Source organism: Anser anser (assembly GCF_964211835.1).
Source record: "Anser anser genome assembly, chromosome: 15".
Classification (NCBI taxonomy): Eukaryota; Metazoa; Chordata; class Aves; order Anseriformes; family Anatidae; genus Anser; species Anser anser.
This window is the reverse complement of record NC_139736.1, coordinates 170413-195763: the sequence shown is the minus strand read 5'-3', so window position 1 is coordinate 195763 and position 25351 is coordinate 170413. Positions and strand designations below refer to the sequence as shown.

Genomic DNA, 25351 nt, shown 5'->3' with positions numbered 1-25351 from the left:
CTGACAAAATAGGAAAAACTTCAAAATTTGTTGCGCAGAAAATGTTAGGAAGATTTAAATCTGGAGAAAACAACTTAAAGAGTAAATGAGCAGGCTGTAGTTTTTTAAATGTTAACAACAAATATTAAGTCTTGCACTGAATACAGATGCTGAGCTTTAAGTACCTTTTTAACTCATCAGAAGTTCCACTGTATCCTGATGACTTGACGCTTGTTTTTTTTTAGGAGACAGTGCTTTCTAATGTAAGTTTTTGATGCTTAATGAGTTACGTAAAAATTTTATGACACGAAGGATTGGAACTGGGCTTGGAGTTGGTCATGGTAAGAACTTCTGCCCAGTACCTTGTTTGTGACGGGACTCAATGCCAGATGCTTAGGGAAGAATGTAAGAACAGTGATATTTTTCCAGTATTCTTTCTCAGTCTTTAGTATCGTGGGCTTCAAGGACTTCATGAGCCCTAGTTATTGTATAGTAGTTGTCAAGAGTAATTTGCACTTAATTGCATAGTTTGGAATTTGCAGGTTTCCTTAAAGAATCCAATAGAGTTGTTGCCTCTTGTTGGAACACTTAGTGACTGTCTGCTTCAGTAAGACCCTTTAATTTCTGCTTCTCTTCTCTGGAGCTTAGCACCATGTTCCTGGTAAACAGAGAAATACATAAGGCCCAAACTCCAAGTTAACTTCTGTTCCAGCATTCTGCTACTTGTTCACTGGTAGATTTTTTTTTTGTCCTGAGTCAAGTCTAAGTCACTCAAATGAATTTAGGTGGGCAGCAGGAGAGACTGCATACCACGTAAATGTTAATCCATATGTAGCGTTATTGTTTTGAGTTTTACAAGCAGAATTTTGGTCACCATAATCATCAGGACCTCAGGTAGGACTGGTGAAAGTGTCCAGCCAAAATCAGTTGTTAAACATAGACTTAATCTCTGGCAGACTCAAGCATTTGTTCAAGCTTAAGAGTTTAATGGCTTCGCCATTATGTCTGCCAATTATGTTGGCAACTGGTTGTACTTTGTAGCTTCTGAGGGCGCTCTGCTCTTCTTCCCTTGCTGAAAGAAACTCCCATTTGAAGGGTTTAACTACAGTTTTTCCCTTGCTGCCTGAATTTGTCACTTACACAGTTGCGTGTTCTGTGAATTGTTTTCTGTTTTAGCTACCTATCTGGTCTAATTCTACTTTATAGAGTTTATATTCCCTGTTGTTACATCTTCTCATAGTGTGGATGAGGCCCGTGATAGTACAGACATAGTATTAATATACATCACTGTGGGATTTTTTTCTTGTTTTTGTGGAATGTTGTTTAGGAGAAAATGAGGATATATGATTTACTCAGATCTGTTCAGTAAGGAGAGGACCTAAAGGAACGTGATGATTCATGCTAGGAGGAAAATAAGCAATCAGCTGTACACAGCTGCTCAGTATGAATGTACATATGTGGGTAATACATCTGAAATACGGTAAAAAAAGATACAGTGCAGGACTAAAATAGTTAGTCTTTGGAGCTATACAGGTTTGGGTTATTAGCCAAGATATGTTTTCACCTGTGTTGATAAGCCTGCAGATGAGACTGTTAGGTGGGACTGTTGATCTTCTTGAGGGTAGAAAGGCTCTGCAGTGGGAAATGGATAGGCTAGATAGATAGGCGGAGTCCAACAGCATGACATTCAACAAGGCTAAGTGCCAGGTCCTGTACTTGGGTCACAACTACTCTGTGCAATGCTACAGGCTGAGAAAAGAGTGGCTGGAAAGTTATCTGGCAGAAAGGGACCTGTGGGTGCTGGTTGACAGCTGGCTGAACGCGAGCCAGCAGTGTGCTCAGGTATCCAAGAAGGCCAATGGCATCCTGCCTGCATCAGAACAAGTGTGGCCGGCAGGACTAGGGAAGTGATTGTCCCTCTGTACTCAGCTCCAGTGAGACTGCACCTTCAACATTGTGTTCAGTTTTGGGCCCCTCACTGCAAGAAGGAAATTGACTTGCTTGAGCATGTGCAGAGAAGAGCAATGAAGCTGGTGAAGGGACTAGAGAACAAGAGTCATGAGGAGCAGCTGAGGGAGCTGGGGTTGTTTAGGCTGGAGAAAAGGGTTGTTTAGGCTCGAGGGGAAACCTCGTCACTCTCTATAACTACCTGAGAGGAGGTTGCAGTGAGGAGGGTGTCGGTCCATGTGAGCACATCAATTTCTATAATGCAGAAAGTTAACACTATGTATCTGGGTATTTATTAAATAATGAACTTTAAGTTACTGCTTTCAGTAACTTTAATAGTAGACTTGATGAAACCTGGCAACAAAAATTAGAAAAGTTATGAACATTCTCATCTTATTGCACAGCTTTAAATAATGTTGTCTGTGTACACAGAAGGGCTAAAAAAATTCCTTTGGTAACAACACAGCTTGTAATAGACTGGCTGTTTATAGTAGAAATGCCCATTGATCAAATAATGTGAACTTCAGTGTATTTGTAGGAGATACACTTTTTTTAGGTGTTTCTTACCACCACACTGAGATTTCCATTTTCTAATGATTAAAGAGTGCAACTTGCATGCACTTCTCCTTTCACCTTGAAAAATTAATTGACCTGAAGATTAATTAATTGAAGAAGAGCCTTATTTAGAAGTTTTTTTCTAAATGCATACCATTTGGTATTAGATGTGTATGTAGTACTCAGTATAACTGATTTTGTTAGGGGCTAGGAAGCCAAAGTACTATGAACACATGCTTAAATCTTTTGCTGATTGTGTTTGTGATACTTAGAATACTGCTTGTCCAAAATAAACTACCTACTGGAAGATCAAAAGCAGTGTTACCATATGCCTTTAACGAATAGTTAAATTATATTCTCTCTTCTGTGGCAACAGGTTGTCTTGGCTCGAGAATTGGCAAGTTCTAGAGAATATGCCAGTAAGTACTGATTCCTTAAACACAGCTTTTTAAAAATACTTTATGAATGTGGTCCTTTTACAAAATACCTGTTCAAAAGATGGGATAAAACTAGTGTTTTTATGATAACTTTATCTTAACAAGAAAAAATGGCAACCAAACCACTGATTACTTAAATGGACTTCATTTTTTTTTATTTCCTGTGTTTTCACTCTTTCTTCATTAAGTTAAAATTCTAGAAAAACGTCATATCATAAAAGAAAATAAGGTGCCATATGTGACACGAGAGAGAGATGTAATGTCCCGCCTGGATCACCCTTTTTTTGTGAAACTCTACTTCACCTTTCAAGATGATGAAAAGCTATGTATCCTTTAAGTTCTATAACTTTCCATCATATTTTCTTAAAAATAACAATCCTCAGTTTTGGTTCCTTTGAAACATTGTTTAACGGGAATGATGAAATAAACCTAAGTTATTTAAAAAGTCTTAGTTGTTTGCGATGCAATTTTTTTCAGTAATGCTTTTATTTAAAATTAAGTAAATTGAATGAATGTGCCCCCTCAAAGAGGAGGGAATGACGTGGGGGACAGGAGAATGGAGTAAAACAGTAACTTCTATTCTCCGTCTGGTAAATGCTGAAAGGTGACTTGCAACACACTTTTTAAAAAAGTGTTTGAGAAATATATTACTTCTGATATATAGAGTACAACACCACAATTCCTGTGTTTAAAATAGGAGTAGCCAGCTACATTTACTTTTATTTTTCACTCAATTAGATCTGTTAAGCACTTTTATATAACAATTTTTACAGAATAATCTAAATGGGGAAAGGAAAATCTTCTATTTGGGCCACTGCTTCTTGAGTTTTCTCTAGCAAAGTGCAGCTTCATCTTCAAAGCTCATTGCTTTGCAATCAGCTTTTTTCTTTTGCTGTGAAGAAATTTTCAGTAATGTGAATTTACTCCTAATCATCCTGTTTGGAAGTGGCTGTGCCAAGGGTAAAAGGATAGATCAGTTCATTTCTGGGGTCAGTAAGTAGTTGGTTGGTGTTTTTTTTTTTTAGGGGCTGCTAACAATGCTAACAGGCTGTGTGTGTCTGCACGCATGCACTAATGGAACTTACAAGGGCTGTCTTTATATTACAAATATTTTGCTCGTTGTACACTGGACTGATATTTTTGTACCTTTCCAGATGATGGGGCAATTTTAAACTTATGTTCATTATTAATGTAAATGGATGTTTATGTAAGCAATTACATATACAGTTGGAATCAATTATTCAGGTGACTATCTAGGAAGATTATAAATTGAATCCCCTATGTAGTCTTTGCAATGCTAAGACACTAGAACCTGTATCCTAGGTTTTTAATACATTTAATTAGACATAGTTTTGGGTTGCTGCCATGTAAAGTTTCACACTAACCAACTTCTACCATTTTATTCATGTCTCTTCAATATTATTCTTGTTTTTGGAATGAGGTCTGGGGATTTTTGTTTTAAAAAGTTTTAATGGTAGACCTTAACTTCTTATATTCAGATTTCGGGCTTAGCTATGCCAAAAATGGCGAGCTGCTAAAGTATATACGCAAAATTGGCTCATTTGATGAGACCTGTACCAGGTTTTATACTGCTGAAATTGTATCAGCCCTGGAGTATTTGCATGGGAAAGGAATTATTCACAGGTAATATGGAAAGTCGAGATCGAAATGCTTTTGATTATGCACAAGAAATGTTCTTCATGAAGTGTATATTGAATGTGGATTTTGTGGAAAGCTAATAACACAATAGCATTTCATTAGTAATAGTACTATTAACATAACACAGGGAACTAAACAACACAAACTTTATGTGGAGAGACAATCTGTTATTAGACAACTTGGAAAAAGTAAAGAGAACTTCATAATCTAGAACTAACATTCCCAAAAGCTTGTCTGTCTTGAGATCAATCATTAGTCTAAAAACAGACTGGCATTTTGGTTAACTTTTTTTGTTTCCTATGGTGTTATGTACCAAAACCAGCTAGAATTCTGCTGCTGTGTGAATCTGTATGCAGCACATCAACAAGAAAAATAAAATTATTACATCAGTTTTGGCTGAGTGAACAAATTCCACAAAGTTGAATGAGAATTAGGTAAACACTGAAATTTACCAAAGTTTTTAATGGAACCTTTGCAGTTTTTCTGAGGTACTGATATTGTCTGGGTAAACATGTTTTGTCATGAATGTTTTTAAACAAATAAAAGCTGTGTTTGGTGCAATATTCAAATAAGCGTGAGAAGTCTGAGCCACAGAGTTTGTTTTGGGGAAGGAATCTATTCCGTCCGTAGACACCCAAGCAGTTGTCTGTGGTAAATGATAGTTGGCAAAAAGCTGACTGATCTAACTTTCTTCAGTTATTAGAAAAATACTTTCTAAGTATCCCGTTCTGTGAAATAGTTGGGAATAGAATCTATAGGGGCTGGATGCACCATTGTTTGACTAACTGAAGTTTTCTACTGTGAATAAGCAGGCCTAAAAGATATTACTGCCATATCAACTTGTCAGATACTACCTAAATTATGGCTTGGGAATTGATATTCGCTTTATTTTGCTCAAAAAGTGAGGTATACAATAACCTAGTTTTGTGGTCAACTATTCATTACTTCGTCTTTTTAGGAAAAATGTTAACAAATGAACTTTCCAAAATCTGTTAGCAGCAGTCTGCATGTTGACAGCTGCAAGTCAAGGAAAACTTAACACAACATTGTTTACAGAATGTCTGCATCATTTATGATAACGTGCATGCAAAACACTGGACCATTTTGCTATGCTAATTTTTGTGCTGTTTATATACAAAAATCTGCCTTTTCTAGGGATCTTAAACCAGAGAACATCTTGCTAAATGAAGATATGCACATTCAAATAACAGACTTCGGAACAGCAAAAGTATTATCTGCTGACAGCAGACAAGGTATACCATATTTAATTTGTCACATTATGTAGAAGAGAATAGTACAGTTAGAAGGGAACTACAAAGATCAAGTCCAACTGCCGTAGTTATATAGATAAGTGGGCCTTTGAAAATGTAAGTATATTGTATTTATCGAATTGTAACTTTAAAATATCATTAGCTGTTATGTAAGAAAAAAAGTGAAATATATTGAAACAGTTTTGACTCTCTCTGCTTTGATTATGGCAGAAGAGGTAGTATTTGGTATAGCCAGCTAGATTGCCAAATACCAGATGGACTGTTCTCAATGTGAAGTTAAAGTACTTGAAATTACTTTTCTTCTGTAAGACAAGAATAAAAACAGATAGTTTGTCTCAGCTGAAACAGTAAGCTATTACTCTGTGCATGTGTATTTAATCCCCAGCGACTATCAGAGTTGCTCAAATATAGATCATTGAATTTTTGTGCCACTAGTTGCTTAGTATTAACCTGCGAATGTGATGCTGCAAACTATATCTGATAAAAGCACTGGGCTGAACTGCTTTTCATTCACTAAATTTGATAAATGAAATTTTTTACTCAGATTTAGTAAGCTTGTGTTGGTGGAATTTGTGCTAAATGCCTAGCTTCTCAAACCAAATAGATATCACTGAGATTAAAGCAATTTGTCTCCTTTGATCAGGTTTTGTGAATGGGTAGAGAAATGAAATTCCTGTGTGTTTTTGCATGGTGTGGGAGGGAGTTGGTTTCTTCACAAGTACGTGTTTACTTACCTCTTTCAATTTTCTTCACAGCACGGGCAAATTCATTTGTAGGGACAGCACAGTATGTTTCTCCAGAGCTGCTGACAGAGAAATCTGCCTGTAAAAGGTGAAGACTGTTGTATTTTAGAAATGTACTGATTGTCAGATGCTATCAAATGGAATGCAGGGAGTGAAAGGATGTATCTTAGTATTATGTATCTTAGTATTTCTAAGAAGCAAGATGCTCGAGTATAAAGCTTAAGGGTGTGAGACACTTTTTTCTTAGCAAGTATTGCTTCTTGTCTGAGTGCTAATTTCATCAGTTTATCTTACCTCCTACAAACAGAATTAAGTGTTGTCAGGAGAAGGAAGTTTGTGGTGAGCAGTTGGATTCCTCTTCCCCATAAATATCTTTCTCTATTACAGAAGTAAAATCATTCTCTTAATTCTTCTTTTATGTAAGATGGTTCCATTATGGTTATTCCTGAGGTAAAAGCAACAGAAAGTCATTCTATCAGTTAGGGGAAAGGTTGCAGCTTGCTTTGAGTTGTATTTGGATCAGCTTGCAGTATTTTTACTAAGCTCTGCTTGGGGTTTGCAACGGTTTAAAGCTCATCCCTGTGTCTGGTATGAGTAATATACTTAAATGAGATTCCCATATGAAATTCCTTAAATAGGTTACTGATGGTAACCTACAGATTGTTGTATATCTATTTTATTACAGTGATGGAAGAATAATCACTCAAAGTAATCACTGACAAAACATAGGGAGAAATCTCTATTTTGTGAATAACTCTCTTGTGGTAATTACAGCTGTCATTTCTTGAATTTATATAAATGCCACCAGCCCTTCCAGTTTTGCTTTTAGTAAAAATATTTGGGCTGGTTTGGATAATGTAGAGACTTCATCAGGCTATCATCCCCCTTTAGAATTTCCATAATACCTCTACATAAAATTCTGAATTTGAGCAGTTCTGAGCCTTCTTTAGAATTTTAGTCTTCCATGAGGATTTCTAAGCCTTACCAAATCTATGTATAAAGTACTTTGAGGTAAAGTAAGTTTAAAAATACTCTTTCAGGACAACATGTTAAAACTTAAGACTTTTTCTCTCCTATGTACAATATAGCCTGTGTTTTTTTCTTTGTGTCTGAAAGAAAGCTTTTGGTGAAGAAGTGCTATTGTGATGATTTTTTCCATGAAATATTTAGAGGAAATGATTCTAATTCTGAAGGAGCATATTTTGCATTAAGTTGGATGTGTCTTGGAATTGTGGTAGTGGTTAATAAGCCATCTTTTTAGTCTTATATACCTATTAATTATGTCAACTGAAAATTCAGCTGTCTTGCACATGTGCTTGTAGTCAGTTGTTGGGGATGGTTACTGTATGTTTTCAGAAGTAGTGTTGCAGGCCTATTCTCCTGATAAGGAATGAAGTGAAAATAGTGTGGAAATCACACTAACAGGCTTATCTGACATATTTGTGCTGTGTTCTAACTAGCAGGAATTTAAGAAATTTTATTTCTTTTACAAACTTAAAGAAGAACATGCTAAGGTTTTTTCCTTTTTTTTTTGAAGCTCTGACCTCTGGGCTCTGGGATGTATAATATATCAGCTTGTAGCTGGATTGCCTCCATTCAGAGCTGGGTAAGAGACTTATGCTACTAGTTCTTTACATGTGGATTATAAATACATTTACTTGCATTGGGTTTTACTTTACTATCAGTTCTGAAGTACAGATTTTCAGGGTGCACTTTTGGTGGTGTTACGCCTGCTTTTACTTGTGTAATCTAGTTCACTTCCCTTTTGAAATCGTGAAGATGCTAAGACTAACTAGAAGTCCTGAGAGAGGTTATTTGATTTATCCTAGGACTTCAAATGTAGTTTATACCGTAAGGTAACTATGCCTCCATGAAGGTTTTTTTCACCTCTGTATTGAGGCATTCAACCTTTCCCTGTTATTGTTCAAGTATCTCATGCTTACAGGATCACAGATGCTTATAAGCAACTGCTTCCCCTTAAGTACATTATAGAATGATTTATAGGAACTTGGCTTCTAGCTTGTGTCTCTCAAATTTAATATTTGTCCAGATTATGCACTGTTAAGGTAAAAGAACCATGGAGAACTAATAACTAGCTAATATTTTTCTCTTTTGCAGCAATGAGTATCTGATATTCCAGAAGATAATAAAGTTGGAATATGACTTTCCAGAAAAATTTTTTCCCAAGGCAAAAGACCTTGTAGAAAAGCTATTGGTAAATATTGTACTGCTGTTAAATGATTTGACATTGGAAACATTCAGCTTTTTAATGTAGTTCTATTTTCCCAAAGTTTCTATCAACTCTGTTGTGAACCTTGTAATAAGAACAACTCTGAACACTAATTGTGTATGAGAGTATCTTGAAAGTCAACATCCATTATTAAACAGCACTGATTTATCTGAATTATAAAGCGTGGGCAAGGAATGTCTCTGTCAAGTGGAAGCAAATATTTCTAAAAACTATGCGTAACACACAATTTAAGATTCAAACACTTGTGCTTGCATAGTACTCGAGTTAATTTTTGAGTTGTATAATTTATCATTTAGTTATAAAGAATGTTCTGTACATCATAAAAAGATGTATTCCTTAAAATATAAATCAATTTATCCTTCACTTTAGAGCAGTTAATGCATGTCTTATAATAGTATCAGCAAAAGATTTACTCTGCACATGAATGTACAGTGAATGTGTAGAGAACATTTTGCATGGTGTAAGCTTCTTGAAGTTGGATGGTCTAGCTTATTAGGGAGAAAATTCTGTATATTATGTTTGTGAGTGGTGGTGAGTGCTACCATTATAAAAGGGCCTAATAGTAGCTCTATGACCAAGCCAGCGTTCTCTGAGTGGTAAGGTCCAGGATGTCTCAACATCCTGAGAACTGTTGTTTTAGGGTGCTTGAGAGGTTGGTGTTTGGCACCAACTACAGCTTTTACAGCTGTCTTGCATCACTCACAATATGATGTGGGACTATACTTAAATGAGCCGTGCTCCAGCACGCTGCCTCTGTGGGTTTGCTTGGTTTTGTTTCCATCTTTATAAAGAAACAAAGCCAAAAAAAAAATCTGTGGACCCAAAGAAGTGCTTATTTCTCTAGCTATGTGAGCTGATCAAATGCTAAATTGTGCTAACGGGACACACTGACAAATAACACCTTGTATTACAAGGGTGGGTTGGTGGGTCGAAGGGAAGGTGTCAAGAGGATGGAACCAGACTTTTCAGTTGTGCCCAGCAACAGAGAGGTACTGGGAACAGACTGAAAGCACGGGAAGTTTCTGTGGGAGGAAGTTCCTGATGAGAAGGCACTTTACTGTGAGGGTGACAGCACAGGAACAGGTTGCCCAGAGAGGCTGTGGAGTCATCTTCTCTGGAGGTATTCAAAACTTTTCTGGATGCCATCCTGTGTAATGTACTCTAGGTGAATCTGCTTGGCAGTGGGGTTGGACTAGATTATTTTCAGAGTCCCTTTCAACCTCAGCCATTCTGTGATTTTATGATAAGCAGTCTCCTTATATGTGCCTAGAAGAGTAAGGCTGACCAATTAAGTTTTAGCATATTGCTGTGCAAATTTGAATGGTGCTTGCCCTTTTCTTGTCATTATTTTATGCGTGCTAACTTCATTGTAACCTGTTCAGGTTCTAGATGCTACCAAAAGGTTAGGCTGTGAAGAAATGGGAGGATATGGACCTCTTAAGGCTCACCCCTTCTTTGAATCTATTGTGTGGGAGAACCTACATCTTCAGACACCCCCAAAACTTACAGCGTACTTACCTGCCATGTCAGAGGATGACGAAGACTGTTATGGAAATGTATGTTTATCTATAGCTATATTCAGCTCTGATGCTGCCTAGACTTCCATTAAAACAAAATTATTGTATATCAAGTACTTTCATTGAAGCTACTGGTCAGTTATATTTTAATGAAGGCTTTACTATTAAGAATCTAATAAACAATTTCTGGATAAAATTTGATCTAGTCAACATTTTTTTCTGATGGAGTATTTTTTTAAAAAAAAGTTTGCTTTTGACCAAGCATAATTCTTTTTGAGATATTCCAGTTAATTTGTAGAGAGTAGTCTGCCTTTTTGCCCAAAAGCCAAAGCATGCTTAAGTTAAAAGTAACTCTAGTTATTCAGAGCAAAATAAGCTTTTTAAATAAACAAGCAACTCTTACTTTTTTTTACTTTATTTTTTTCCTCCTTTTAGTATGACAATCTCCTCAGTCAGTTTGGTTGCATGCAAGTTTCTGGTTCTGCCTCTTCCCATTCACTGTCTGCCCCAGAGACGAGTACCCCACAGACATCAGGAGGCAATATTGAACAGTATATTCATGATCTTGACAACAATTCCTTTGAGTTGGATTTACAGTTTTCTGAAGATGAAAAGAGATTACTTCTGGCAAAACAAGCTGGTGGAAATCCTTGGTAAGATCTGTGAATATAGCTCATTTGTTACTTGCATTGAAGTGAGGAATCTAGAAAAATAAAATTTTATTCAAATTAATATTTGTCAGTCTTAATATTTTTAAAGAAACTAATATTGACTAGATTTTTCCTAATTTCTTTTTTTTAAAGCAATAGCAGCAAAAAAACAATATGATTCTAAAGTTAAGGTCTAGAAGATGGTGTGGGTATAGGAAGACAAATGGTACAGTGTCAAGAGTTCTTCCCTCTACAGAGTTCTAAAACTAGAAGATGTTTCTTTCTTACAGCTGGCATAAGTTTTTTGAATGATACCATTCCATTTATAACTAAAATATGTCCAGGCTATGCATTCATTAGCATTTCTCTTCATTCTTGATAAGAGTTGCTTGTTTGTGTTTTTTTAAATGACGGATTAAAAACAACAAACAAACAAAAAAAATAACAAAAAATGCACCTGTTTGGTGTAAAATGAGGAGGAGGCCAAAATTCACCTGGTAGAGATACTCAGGACTCTTTGGAGGAAAAGACACTAGAAGGAAATGGAAAATTGCTTAGTAATAGTAAACAGTTCTTATTGCCATTGTTATGTGGAAGAATTACATCTGAGGTAATAGTGTCTTTTTTTCCCTATTGTTTTGTTTTTCAAGGCATCAGTTTGTAGAAAATAACTTAATTCTAAAAATGGGCCCAGTGGACAAAAGAAAGGTAAGGAGTTTTCTTAATTTCCTGTAACAGGATTCAGTTGTCACGCTTTTACACATTTGCAATGAAGATAAGGAACCTGTTTTAGAACTTACTTGTCTAAGTGTCACATTGTTTTGTTTGTTTTTTAAGGTGTGATGTTTTCCTGTGAATAGTTTTTTAATTTTTGTGTTCTTTTTTGAAAAGGCTAAAAGTAAATATTCTGTTGATGCTTCCCCTTGATAAGACTCTAGTAAACAAGTTTTTGTTCAACCTCTTCCTACCAATCTGATACAGTTGATTAAATACTTGGTCTTGATGTATATCTGCATGTGGATTGAGCCATTATTATTGGAAAATAGAATATAAACTCATATTGTCCTCAGCTGTGTTACGTTTCCTCAGTCTGACTAGTTCCTATGTCCTGAGAGAGGTAGAGGTGGCATTAGAACTGCTATAATGAATAACTTCAACATAGTACAGAGGAGCTTCAATAGTCTTTGTCAGCTACATAGGAATGTAGGTTGACTTTCGTACAAGTTCTTACCTGTTTGATCCTAATTTTCTCCAGAAAATCATGACAATTGATTTGTGTGCCAGCGTATTTGACAAATATATTGTGCTTTAATCTGTACAGTTGTTTTCTTTTGTTAGAACTCAAAGATGCGTTCTTAAAATAGTACTTTTGTCATGTAGTATGGATGCACAGCAACCTCCCCAAAAAGGAGTGAGGTCAATTAAGTAAAGCAAAAAGAAAACAAACTGCCCTAAACTCAAACATACTTTCCTCTCACTGAGCTGTCTTAATTCTACCTCCATTGTTAAATTCAGAGGTACACAGTTTTACCTTTTCTCTTTATCCTTTTTTTGCATTGCTGCTTTTACTTTTCCCGTTAGGGATTGTTTGCACGTCGACGCCAATTGCTCCTTACAGAAGGGCCCCACCTGTATTATGTGGATCCTGTCAACAAAGTTCTAAAAGGAGAAATACCGTGGTCTTTGGAGTTACGTCCAGAAGCCAAGAATTTTAAGACGTTTTTTGTTCACACAGTAAGTTACTTTATTTAATTTCTTTGCAAGTTGTGTTAAGGTTCTGGGACAATTATTATAAACTGTTAACAAATTTTGTTTGGAGAAAATATAATTTCATAAATACAGGTGTTGATTGCAGGATTACTTGTTAGCGTAGGTTAATAGATATAACTTCAAAACAAAACTGACATGCATCTTCCCACAAAAATACAAAACACAATACAACTATTTTTTATAATTCAAGCATAAGTAAAATATAAGTGGACTTAAAACTTTTCTAAAAAAAAAGTTTTTTTAAAAAAAAAAGTTTTCTAGCTGATTCTGAATAACTTTTTTGCTGTTGAATAATTACTGATTTTTTGGTTTAACTGTGCTTGGAATACTCATTAAAATGTTATTTACTTACAGCCAAACAGGACATACTACCTGATGGACCCGAGTGGAAATGCTCATAAATGGTGCAAAAAGATACATGAAGTGTGGCGGCACAGATATCATCAGAATGCTGCAAAATAGTAAAGCTCATCCAAAATTTCCCAGTTTTCCTTCTTGCTGCTAGAACTCAACGTGCAGCCTATCAGAGGAATCTTTCCAACCCATCTATTACCATCTCAAGGGGAAGCATATGTCTGAAATGTTCTGTTTTTTAAAAAAAGAAAAAGGAAAAAAAAAAGGCTAAAACCGAATGGAATTCAGGGTCGCTTTGCTCGCTCTTTGTGCTTCTGTTGAGGCTTCCACATGCGTATCATTGCAGTGAAGATCTTGCTTTTGTGCCCTTCAGCTCAATTTCTGCAGCAGACTAGTGGATAGACCTTGTATTACCAGCTACATTTAAGATGAGTTAAAACCAATCCACACGCACATGCCCCAAGTCATGTACCAGCGTTACATTTTATGGGGCTAGAGTTTTCTGTGACTTTCACATTATCATTTGATCTGTATTTCATCAGGGAGCTTTTATATGCCTCTCCTAAGCACCACCTCTGTTTTCTTTTCCTTTCCTCACAGTCCCTGAGCTTATTGGTGTATGGCATTTGTAGCCAGGTCAGTTGCACCCTTGTGTAATTCTTAATATAGTTCTGGTTGCAGGATTTATGTGGTACTTAAATAATTATGTGAATGAATCAGATGTGTGTCTGGCAGACAGGCTCCAATGATAGAGGTTGTGAGAGTAAAATGCTGAACATGGCACTGAAAATTTTCTTAAATTGAAATGTTGGCTTCTGAAGCATATAAAGTTTTAAACATTCAGTTTAAATTTTAATATGAATGATGTGTGCTTAATCAAGAGACAATAAACTTACCAGCATGCTTTTAACTAATACTAACTAAAAAAAAAAATTAGTTAGTATGGAGGAAAAAAACCAACAATGTTACTTTTCAAGTAGTAAATAGTTTTTCTCCTTTCCAGGGGATGAGAGTTAGAAGCTTTCTTTGCAGGGTGTGCATGTTTTGTGCATTTTAGTGGGGCCAACCTATTTACCTGGATAGAGAAGAAAGTGTGAAAGCTTTGTACAACTGATTATTTTGTTTGTTTGTTTCTTTGTATAATGAGGTGTACAAATAATCTTATTTTTGGTCTTTGACCAAATATTTCAGAACTTTTAGCAACTCCAAAAAATAAATAAATAAACTAAGCCATTAAAACATTAGATCCATACTGTAATCTGGTTAAAAATTCAACAGAAAATGTTGATACAATGGGGAAAATATATGGTACTTGAGGCATATCTGTAAAATGAAAATATTTTTTCATATCAGTCTCTTTTATCCTTTTCAAATTAATGCTTTTTTTTTGTGGTCAAACATTTCTTGCAATGTTACAAAGACTTAACTTTATGTGCTAAAAACAACTTCCCTATTTTCAACATACCTGTGTTCCTGAACCTTGCAGAGAGGCGTGACCTAGGTCTGGACAAAGGCATTTCTTCCTTGTTTTAAAAGTGGTATAAACATCACACCTATTTATTCACCTTCTACACATACCATCTTTTTGTATGTTGAGGTCTCTATGATGTGCTTTTTCATCTATCAAGGAAAGAAATGTTCCGCTGTAATGTTGAAAGAACTAGTGAGCTACTGTTCTAAAAGTAATCTTTAAAAGCAGTGGCTTATCAGGCTGTCTCATAAAATACATGAATATTGATGTTTTTGTTGTTATTGATGTTGTACTGGATGAGGGAGATTTATCATTGCTCTTTTAAAAAAAAAGGCAACAAAAAATAGTATTATGTGGTTGAACTTGATAACAGTTCAGTTCTTCCAGCATTTTTTAGGTTTTATAGGAGAGAATGCAGTTGCCTTTTGTGTAGGAACTATAGTCTTAGTCTTCTATTAACCCATGCATGACAAAATTAAATCAGTAGCTTACAGTGCATGGTGTTAAGAGAACTAAGGTGTCCTGCAGCTGGCTGAGAAGACAAAAACAGAACACTGTTCCCTTTTCATAAGGAATTTCACCATATAGAAGGTACACTCCTTGTGACTGAGATTTGAATGGCATAGTATTATGCCTTCCATTTGTGCCTGTAAGTAATCCTTTATTAGTTATCTTAAGTAAGATGGTAATTGTGAGTTTGCAGTGGTACCCAGTCACTCTGTAGCTGTCAAATTCCAGCTGTATATTGGGTCTACTTGAGGCAACTACAGTTTTGGAGCTTTTGGATTTAAGCTTTTGGATTTAGTCTTTAGTATAGAGATGTAGACATGTTCCCAACTTCAAACAAATGGAGTCTGGCAGTGATGGAGCTTCATGGTGCTGCTGCTGGTTTTTATAACAAAACTTAGCCTCTTACTTGTTTAAAAAAAAAAAAGTTGCAAAAGTTGTTCTGCTAATAGCAAATTCCTTAGCTTCAGTAGGAGCTAATGATCTCCATTGGCTTCTTCACTCTAGCTGACTAGGTGGAAATATAGAAATGCTTAAACGTACATTCTATAACAATTTAACCTGCAGTCATCTTGCCATTAAAAAAAATAATTTTTTCACATCTTGAAAATCTTATCAGTGTCCTTCATTCCTGCCTACTAAAACCCTTCAGCCAAAGAAATATTAGTAAGAGTAAGCTGTAAAAGTCAATCTGTAAGACTGATGCCTGCATTCCAGTATTCCATTTTTCTTTTGACAAGGCTGTCATTAGAATACTGTGAGCCTCTTAGAGGAAACCCTCCCCTCAGAACTTTTGTGTTCCAAATCAAGTATTCCTTAGCCACTGCTTTTTGGGGGAGGGGACCAGAAAATTTCTGGAATTGTTGATTTAAGTATACTTTACCAATTTGACCACTTAAATGCATGTTGGAAGGTGCTGCGTATTACGAAGGGCTGTTTCTTGTTTTAGATAGCAAGGTAGCTTCAAATCTTTGTCTTGAAGATTACTCCTATGGTTCGTGGGAGTTCATAGAATGAAATGTTCAAGGGAGATTCTTCAGAGCTGCAAATAAGCCAGTTGCTTTCACTGCTCTTTATCCAAGGTCTTCCAGAGCTGGTCATTCGAAGACTCTTCTTGACTCCTTGTTACAAACCTACTAAAAACCAAATTTGTTTGGGTTCTGTCCCTTGCATTTTGAATGACTACCAGTCGTTTATAAAGATTCTGGTCAGTAGTGTAATTTCTTTTGATTGGGATTTGAAATTCAGGAAGGTGTTTATTCTGTCTTCTATTGTGTGGCATTTAAGGCTGAAGTACCACTGCTAAAAAGGATTTTTGAATTACGCTATTCTATTCAGTGTCCTGCACAATCACAGAATGTCGAAAATTACTTTGATAAACTGGAGAGATGGCTTTATTAGGATTGGCCATATAGCCTGTTTTTTAGAAGGATTTATGTTAACAGTCTTGCCTCAGATGTTATGCTGAAACATTGTGAGCAGACTGATACCAGCTATTAGTATCTCATTTGCTAAGTGCTAGATGCTGAATGCATCAAGATATCAGATAGTACTGTGCTCCACTTATTTTTCTCTTGTCTAGCATGATTTAATCATGAAGCATCTGCTATCTATAATTCCAGGAAAAAAATGTAGGTTGAAACAACAATGTGATAATTCTAATCTACTTTCATAGTATGAGATGCTTGATTTAATATCTTTGAAATCATTACATTGTGTTGAAAATCCCCAGGATTCTTTAAAGTTTTTTTTTAAATATTGAATTTACAGGTAGGAATGATTTAGTAAAGTCAACATAATTGCTTAATTTGGCCTGTGAACAAAAAAATAAAAAACGATTTCAGCAAGCTGTTGAGGAAATCACTTGTGTGGCATAGTTACCTAAAGATATAGTGTGTGGATTGTGATAACTTTTTCTACTATGGAAATACATGAATAGGTGCGGTATTTATATCTGAAGTTTTGCTGAATGCCTGTAATAATTCACGCAAATATTTTATTAATGAAGGGGAAGTGCTCCTGCAAAGCTTCATGATACAGATTGTGTGTTGGTTGATCAAATGGGTTTACAGACAAGTAATTTTCCATTCCAGGTTGGCATGTTTTCAGTTAAGACACGAATTCAGGAATTTGTTTCCTCCTTTTTAAAAGTAATACAACTTTTTATTTAGCAAACAATTCAAGAAGTTCTTAAGCACCCAATAAGTTGGTCTGTCTGTTGGTGTGGCAGTGAATGTAATGGTTGCCATTTACGAAGCTTCCTATGACCTTGTACTAACTCTGATTGAATGTGGCATATGTTCTAAATTGTGGCAGAGTTTACGATTACTGTATCTGACAAAAAGAAAAAATAGGAATCAGGAACCATAATCTGTTTTGATAGTTGTATGCTAGCTGTTCTTCAGGTTGGTGGCAGTCAGTTGTGTGTACTATTCTCTACCTGATTTGTAGCTGTAACTGTGATGTACAGATAAAGGAAAAAAAACCAAACACCCTCCTCCCCCCAGCAATCCCCCCTCCTCCAAGAACTTACTAAAACAGAAGCAAATAATGCAATGATATGATACACACTTTTTTGTATTTTTATTCTTATAAGGTTATTTGCTGGCTTTTGTTGGCCTCTAGTTCAGTCTGTGTTATTTAAATTCTAATATATGAGTTATTTGGATTGAATTCATGTTCGGGGCCATGGTGTTGTATGTATTGATGTACAGCCTTGAATGTGAATAATTATTGTAAACTATATTTTACACCTTTTTTCTGGCTTTATTATATAAATTTTCTATTGGTCGACGATTTAATCATATCTCATAATTTAATAACTGCTTATTCTCCTCCCGACAGATCTCTGTGCTGTAGATGTGTAGCTAGTGACGGGATGATGGATTTCACTTATGCTTGGTAGTCTGTAATAAAGGCATGTAGGGTCCTGGCCGGCCTCCGCCTCCTCCTTCCGCAGCGCCGCGTGGGGGGCGGGCGCCGCTCTCCGCCTGCCGGCCGGGAGCCGCCGCAGCCGCTCGGCCGGGCGAGCCCGCGGCCCTGGCGGCCCGGCGCAGGCGCCGGGCGAGAAGAAGGAGGGGAAAGGCCTCGCGCGGGGCCCTTCCGGTGGGCGGCGCGCCCGCGGACCCGTAGCTGGGGCGGACCCTTCCGGCGGCGGCGGCGGCGAGGATGGCGGCGGAGAACCACTGCGATTTCCCGGGCCCCCCGGCCGGCGGCCCGGGAGGCCCGGGCGGGCCCTGCCGCCGGTGCGGCTCGGCGCCGCCCCCCGGCGCCGTGCCCGGCAAGTGGGTCCGGCTGAACGTGGGAGGCACCTGCTTCCTGACCACTCGGCAGACGCTCTGCAGGGACCCCAAGTCCTTCCTCTTCCGTCTCTGCCAGGCCGACCCCGACCTGGACTCGGACAAGGTGAGCGCGGGCCGCGCCGCTCCCGCCGCAAGGCCCCGCCCCGCGCCGCCGGCCTCCGGCTCCGGGAGCGCTGCGGCGGCCGCGCCGCGCCGCGCCGGTGCTGCCGGGGCCCGGCGCGCGGCGTCGCCTGCCCGCGGGGAGCGCTGCCGGCGGTGCGGCGAGGCCGAGACGGGGAGCGCGGGGGAGCCGCGGGCTGCGGGAACGGCGAGCGCAAGCTCGGCCGCCGTTGGGGGCGTGAATGAAGGGCAGCGCTGGGCGAGTTCGCGTGCTCGGTGGAAGTTCAGCTTTCGGGGTGAGAGGAGGCTGGGTTCTTGTGAGCTTCTTGGTTCCCGATTAACGCAGCCGCTTCTGTGCGGCCGCCTTACGAACGTGACAAAGAGAGCACCGGCTCGTTCGTGCGTTTATTTGAACGGTGACGTTGGCTGACTGTCGTTGGTTTTAGCACTTTCACGGAGCGTTTGCCTGCACGAGTGTCGTTCTGTTTCTGCACCGTCATCACCCTCCGGTTCAATTTCAAGAACCGGACCGAACGACTTCTTTTCATGAATTGTTCTGTTTGTTGTAGAAGAATACTTTATGAAGCTGAAATTCAGTATGTTAGGAAAAAATAACCTTTTTCATTCGGCCATAACGTGCCACGTTTCAGCAATTCGTCAAATAAAAGATTGCATATAGTGTACGGACTGCAAAAGGTGGGTGATATTGAGTATTCGTGCATTCATTCTGACTCAGTAGGGAAAGAGAAGCTACTGATTAAGATTTTATTTATGGAACGGCTTGTATAATGGGTATAAAGTATTCATGTAAAGTTCTGGCTCTGAAAGAGATTTGGGAATGTAATGGATGAAAATTGACTTCCAGTACTGGATATTTAGGGAGAAAAAGGGAACAGGTTATGATCCTCAGATATATAACTAACAGATGAAAAGCAAAGACTTGTTATTTTTATATAATTCTTATTTTTTTTTTCAGTGCTCAGCTGGTAGTGGTTCTCTTCATTTTTTCATACATGACTTCCACAAAGGATGTTTAAGAAAATGTAGAGCAGAGTCTGAACAAGGTTCCAGAGCTAGAGAAAAATATCTTAGTGTGGCATTTGGGAGATCTGTTGTTGCTATCTTTGTTTTGTTTTGAGAGTTTTAGCTTAGACTGACCTGTAAAAACAGATGTAAAAATGTAGGTGGATTGGTCATGAACTGTTTTTTCTTGTGAGGGAATGGGGAAGCTTTTTTCTAAGGTCTCTTAAATAAAAGATAAGGCATACTTAATAATTAAGGTACTGGTTTCAGTTGATATACTGCAAGAAAAATTGATGTAATCAAGAGGTGCATTTTTAGAATAAATGGTTTAGCCCTATTTAAGCCGTTTGGGTGTCTTTTGCATTAATTGATGAAATCAATCCTCTTTCACAAGCATATAATCAGTGAAGTGTTTATCTTACAAAACTTTAAGGTATTAATCTAAAGATTTTCTTTGTACTGTGCTTACGTGTTTCAGTTACAGCAGCATATTGTAAACTTATGCTAAGGTTATTTAGCTGTTTGGTAGGATATGGAGGCACCTGATGAATTTCTTTGATGTTTCTAGGCTTAAATAGTCCATAGTTGTTAATAGTGTCCGTGATAAATTAAAGCTAGCTACGGTAACAGCTATAGGAAGATATTCTCTGCTTACAGGGAGCACGTCTGTGCATTATTTGAGCTGCTTAGATATTACTATCTTCCAATGTAGAATTCTAATGAAAACAGCTTTTACAAGATGCAAACAAATAGCATTATCCTGTCCCTGTGAGTAGCCTGATTGAACGCACGGTAGAACAGAATTGGAATTGAGCTAAAATGCAAGATGAGAATGTGACATTAAGGTGCTCTTTCCAGTTTGACGTTACTAAAACAGTTTCACGAGGTGGTTGTAAGTGGATCTTATATTTAAGATTGAGTTTTACTTTTTAAAATAAAATTGTGGCTGGTATAGACGTCTTTAATAGATTATTGTGCAAATAAGTAACATGAGGCAGGTAGTAAGGAAAACTACAAATTGTTTTGGAAAATCTGGATTTGGAGAAATTTTTGTTATTCAGAGTTGCATTCTCTGGGTTAATGAACCCAATTGTCTTCAATATGATGTACGTAAAGCAAAAAAAAAAAAAGGGGGGGGGGGAGGGCAGCAAAGCCTTTCCTGATCAAATATCCACTGTGGTCTTTTCATTCCAACATCTGTCAGAGTTTCGTGCCCCATTGTCTTGAACATCTGCACTAGAGTCATTGACTTTCACTTCATCCTTTCAGCGCCTGTGTCTGCACTAATCTGCTCTCTTGGATTTTGCAGAAGTGGCCTACCTCGTAGATTACCCATCATAGTGCACTCTTTACAGTACAAAAGATTGCTTAAACTTGTCTTCCAAGGATTCAACTTAGAATCTTCTTTTAGAATCCTTCATATTCTATAGAAAACAAGTCATAATCGAATCAGTTCCTTGCTTTTCTGTGATTTATAAGATAACAGATATCATAGATGTTATTGCAAGAGAAAAAAAAAGTCCTTCCCAGACATCTCATCAGTTTGTGGGCATACTGTCTTGATACAATAGCTTATCTGTAGATTGTCTCTCTGGTATAGTTGTGAAATATCAAATGTCTTTTAACTGATGAGCACGGATATTTCAATGGAATAGTTGGTGAAACTGTCTTGGACTCTGGTTCTTCTCCTTTGCCATGAATATATAATCTGATAGTAACAGATTTGTTAATTCTCTCATGGTTTAACTTTTTGGAGTCTCAGTGAGCTGTAACCTGATACTAAAATGGAATGTTATTCATATACTAAACTTTATTTACAACAACTGCCATAGTATACAATTTTGTGCTTGTAAAACGGTAGTTCTTGCAAGGTGCAGCTAATAGTTAAAGATAATGCCCTCCTAAAGTTTGGAGAGAGCTGGTCTTTGACCTACGATTCTCTGATTCTGATTCCATTGTGTTTTCTTACTAAAGATCACAAGGGTTTTAAAGACCTAGTTTTAAACTTTAAAATTGTCAGTGTAAGAGGGTGTGAACTTCCGCCTTGAGAAGAGAAGACTGAGAGGGGATCTTATCAATGTTTACAAATATCTTAAGTGTGGGAGACAGTGGGATTTGGCCAACCTCTTCTCAGTGGTTTATGGGGATAGGACAAGGGGCAATGGTCAAAAAATGGATCACGGGAAGTTCCGCGCCAACATGCAAAAGAAATTCACGGTGAGGGTGACGGAGCACTGGAACAGGCTGCCTAGGGCAGTTGTTGAGTCTCCTTCTCTGGAGATATTCAAGGCCCGTTTGGACACCTATCTGGGCAGCCTGCTCTGGGGAACCTGCTTTGGCAGGGGGATTGGACCTGATGATCTCTTGAGGTCCCTTCCAACCCCTACAATTCTGTGATTCTGTGAACGTGAGCTTGTAGGTAGGCCGGTGGCCACCACACCCATCCCAGACATACTTGACCCGACCTCCAGATGAGGAGGGTGAGGGGGAGCGGAGAGAATCCTGAGGGATGAGCCAGCAGATGCAATAATGAAAACTGTTAGACACATCCCTCTGTTAGAAGGAACTATAAAAAATAATGTAGCCTTAGCAGGTATATCATGATTCCTGTATGGGCAATTTGTCTGAGATGCACTTTGATAACTTCCTTCAGGAAGTTTTATCTTGTATTGTCAACAGATTACTACTGAATTGTGCTTGTAATTCAAAATGCATTTTGTAGTTCATAGGCATGTTTCGTGTTCTTATGATCGTGCTCCATCAAAGAAGTGTGTAACTCAGCAAAAATGAAGGAGGAGGCATATACATACATACATATATATATATATTTATTATAATTAAAGTGAGTTAAGCCAGTTTGTAGAAAGCTCTAATGTTGTCCCAGCTGACAGAAGGGGGGGGAGGGCAGATTGCACATTTAGGTGCAAGACCAAGCAGAAGAACCCAAAATTAAATAACTCATACAACAGTAAATATACATCTTTGAAGAAAAAAGTTCAGTTGACATTCCTTCTTGCTTTGCCAGATTGCCAAATTAGAAGCATTAGAAAATGTAACCGTAAGAAAAGCTTTTCTTGGTTGAGAACAGATCTATAAGCAAAACCAAAAATCAGTAATAGAACTGTTTCTGCCTAAACTGAACAAGTGAAGCGTGTCAGACTCACCCATGTTGACACAATAAGTTTCATGTTAACTGGATGAGTTTATTAGAAATTAAAATAGAAAACTGAAATAGTTCATGTTATACTTCATAAAAAATGCATACATAATGATTTTTCTTTACTGTAGTTTGAACACCAACTAGTTTTTATTCTTTTAACTACAGAAATCACAGTATTTCCTTGATTCTTGGTGTTAAAAAGTCTTCAAGAAAAGCAGTATGTTTGCCTTCGAATGACCGGCAGGTGCTAAGGTTGAACAAGGCTTTGCAGCCTGTCTCTTGGTATCAGATAGGCTTCTAGTTGCAACAGAGAGAAGATTAGTTTTGCCGTGGGGTGTGTCAAGGTTAGTGTTAAAAGGAATAATACAGTGACATGTTGATCCTCTGACTTGTAACGTTTGACGGTGTGTTATGACTTTGTATTTAAGACTGTTGAGATTCATTTCAGCAAGTGAGTGAAGTGGTAGTGGTCATACCCGATGTTCATAATAGGAGTTGTTTTCAGGAGCATTTAAATTTTGGTTCACAGGTGAATATGTAAAAAATAGACAAGCAGAGTCTTTCTCACTCTCTCATCCTTGTTTAACTTACTTAACGCTTATGTTGTAAGTTTTACAGCGAGGTATTTCCTGATTTCAGCACCTTCCTGGTTTATCTGGATACCACTTTTTCTTTTATAAACTATTTTATTATTCATTAGTCTTTCCCCTAAGCAAGAAGGTTGCCAACCTTTCTTAATAAGGTTTTTGGCAACAGTACTCATGCTTGATTTTTAAAACCTTTATAAAGTTAAGTGTAATAGTACTGAGACAGACTGTGAAGGAAGGAAGGAATCACTGGATGTTTTAGAAAAAATCAAAATCTTCCTGGCAGCACATCCTTAGCTGTCAGCACTAAATAATCAGTGGAAGAAAAGTATCTTAATTATAGTCATTATTCTAAGATAAACTTTATTTTGCCATAAGATTTCTGGCTAGTTAGGTGGGTGTGCTGTGATATTAGTGTAGTTTTGATTAGTATTGGCAGTCAGCTGTTGTTCAAAGTTTTTAGGTCACACAGTTTGAGAAGATTGTGTTCTGGGTATCAATCTCACGATCTGGAAAATACAGGAGGGTAGGGGAGACAGCTATTTCTAAATCCTGCCTTAGTGCCAAATATTATTCTGTTTCTGTCTATATTACTGCCTTTAGCAGAACTTCCACTTGGTCAGTATACGTAAATGATTTCACTGTTTTAGATATCCACGTTGGAGCGTGGTGTTGAGCCAAGAGCTTGATGGTGAGGATTCTGAGTGTGTCCATTCAGGAAAAGTATTTAAGGAGGTGTCATCAGACTTGTTTTGACCTCAGTGAAGTTACTTAACTGGACATAAACTTCTGACATTTTAACAAGCATATTAATGCAATTCTCGGGGAGAATGTTAGATGGCATTACACAGGTGTATGTGTGTGTTCATACTGGAGTCCTGTACCTGATACAAGTATCCATAATTCATGGTCACTTCAAAAATTGGAGGACTTGGAAAACAGTCACAAGATGAAATATGATATAGGGGAAGGTTATGAAGAGCAGAACTACTTTTTTAGCAGAGAGCTTGAGGAGTAACTTTTCAGTGTAGAGGTACATACGTGAAGATAAGCAGTCACATAGTAGAAGCCTTTTCAGTCTAGCAAAGGTATTGTGAGATCCAGCTAATGAAACTTGAAACTGTACATGTCCAGGCTAGAAAGTACGTATTTTTAACAGGGGCAGTAACTAGTTATTGGAATGTCTTGCACAAAATTGTTAGGTTTCACCACTACTGCCTAAAAGGTTTTATTTCACTTTAAGAGGAAATAAATTGAATCCTATATAAGTTTTATATGAAGATCACGCTAAGTATTGTTAATGGTTCCTTTGAACCTTAGTCTGCTACTCTATAAAGTTTGAAATGGAAATGCCTGAGAATGGAATATACGATCATTTCATTGTTTTGGGCTATATTTTTCAAATTCTGTGAAAATGCATATTTGTTTTGAGTCTCATGTCTCCCTGAATTCTGGGTAGTAGATATACTTCAGGGTTAGTTCTTAAGGAAGAAGGAAAATTATTTGTGAGCTACACTGCCTTTATACTTTGATATATATATATATATATAACCACGTAATCAAAAATTTAGCAGCTAGTTATTAGGCTTTCCCTAAAATTCCATACTATTTGTAACTTTATTCTGCTACACAGTTGAGCTAAACATTGACGTGGGAGAGTGGTAAACAAATGCAGCCTTCACTGTACCTCAACAATGTTGGTTTTTAAATGATAAGATAAAGATTAAAGATAAAACATAAAGGAGAGCAGGTGTGGAAAATCTCTAGGAATTCCAAACAAGGAATTCCTTCTCTTTTGTTACAGAGAAGATTGTAATACAAGAATAGAATTGTGTAGAGATACAAACACCTGTGTGGCTAATTAGCAGTTTTGTGTTGGATACACAAACACAACTGTTTGTTTTGAGTATCCTTAAAAAGAATGGCAAAATTTGTATGGAACTCTTATTCAGTCAAAATGTGAGATCATATGATTATACTGAGTGGAGAAGAAACGCGAATTGCAGCTGCTGTTACGGTAAACATTAACGTGTGTTTATGTAGAATATATCTACAGGAAAGAAAACTGA

The 25351-nt window shown here is 37.5% G+C and overlaps 1 protein-coding gene across 4 annotated transcripts in view; it reads left to right on the top strand.

Annotated features, from left to right (window-relative positions):
- The window catches only part of PDPK1 (3-phosphoinositide dependent protein kinase 1), a 67238-nt gene that overhangs the window by 10996 nt on the left and 30891 nt on the right, over nucleotides 1-25351 (top strand). For 2 of the 4 annotated variants that reach the window (XM_083800565.1, XM_083800566.1), the window contains exons 3-14: nucleotides 2858-2900; nucleotides 3107-3244; nucleotides 4418-4562; nucleotides 5733-5830; nucleotides 6604-6679; nucleotides 8129-8197; nucleotides 8710-8806; nucleotides 10225-10398; nucleotides 10795-11012; nucleotides 11660-11717; nucleotides 12591-12743; nucleotides 13134-18043. In XM_083800565.1, the coding sequence (XP_083656691.1) occupies nucleotides 2858-2900; nucleotides 3107-3244; nucleotides 4418-4562; nucleotides 5733-5830; nucleotides 6604-6679; nucleotides 8129-8197; nucleotides 8710-8806; nucleotides 10225-10398; nucleotides 10795-11012; nucleotides 11660-11717; nucleotides 12591-12743; nucleotides 13134-13241 (1377 nt within the window). In that variant the 3' untranslated portion in view covers nucleotides 13242-18043. Of the gene's footprint in view, nucleotides 1-2857; nucleotides 2901-3106; nucleotides 3245-4417; nucleotides 4563-5732; nucleotides 5831-6603; nucleotides 6680-8128; nucleotides 8198-8709; nucleotides 8807-10224; nucleotides 10399-10794; nucleotides 11013-11659; nucleotides 11718-12590; nucleotides 12744-13133; nucleotides 18044-18227; nucleotides 18517-25351 lie in introns of those variants that run through there. The other 2 variants (XM_083800568.1, XM_083800567.1) reach the window with 2 other exon arrangements.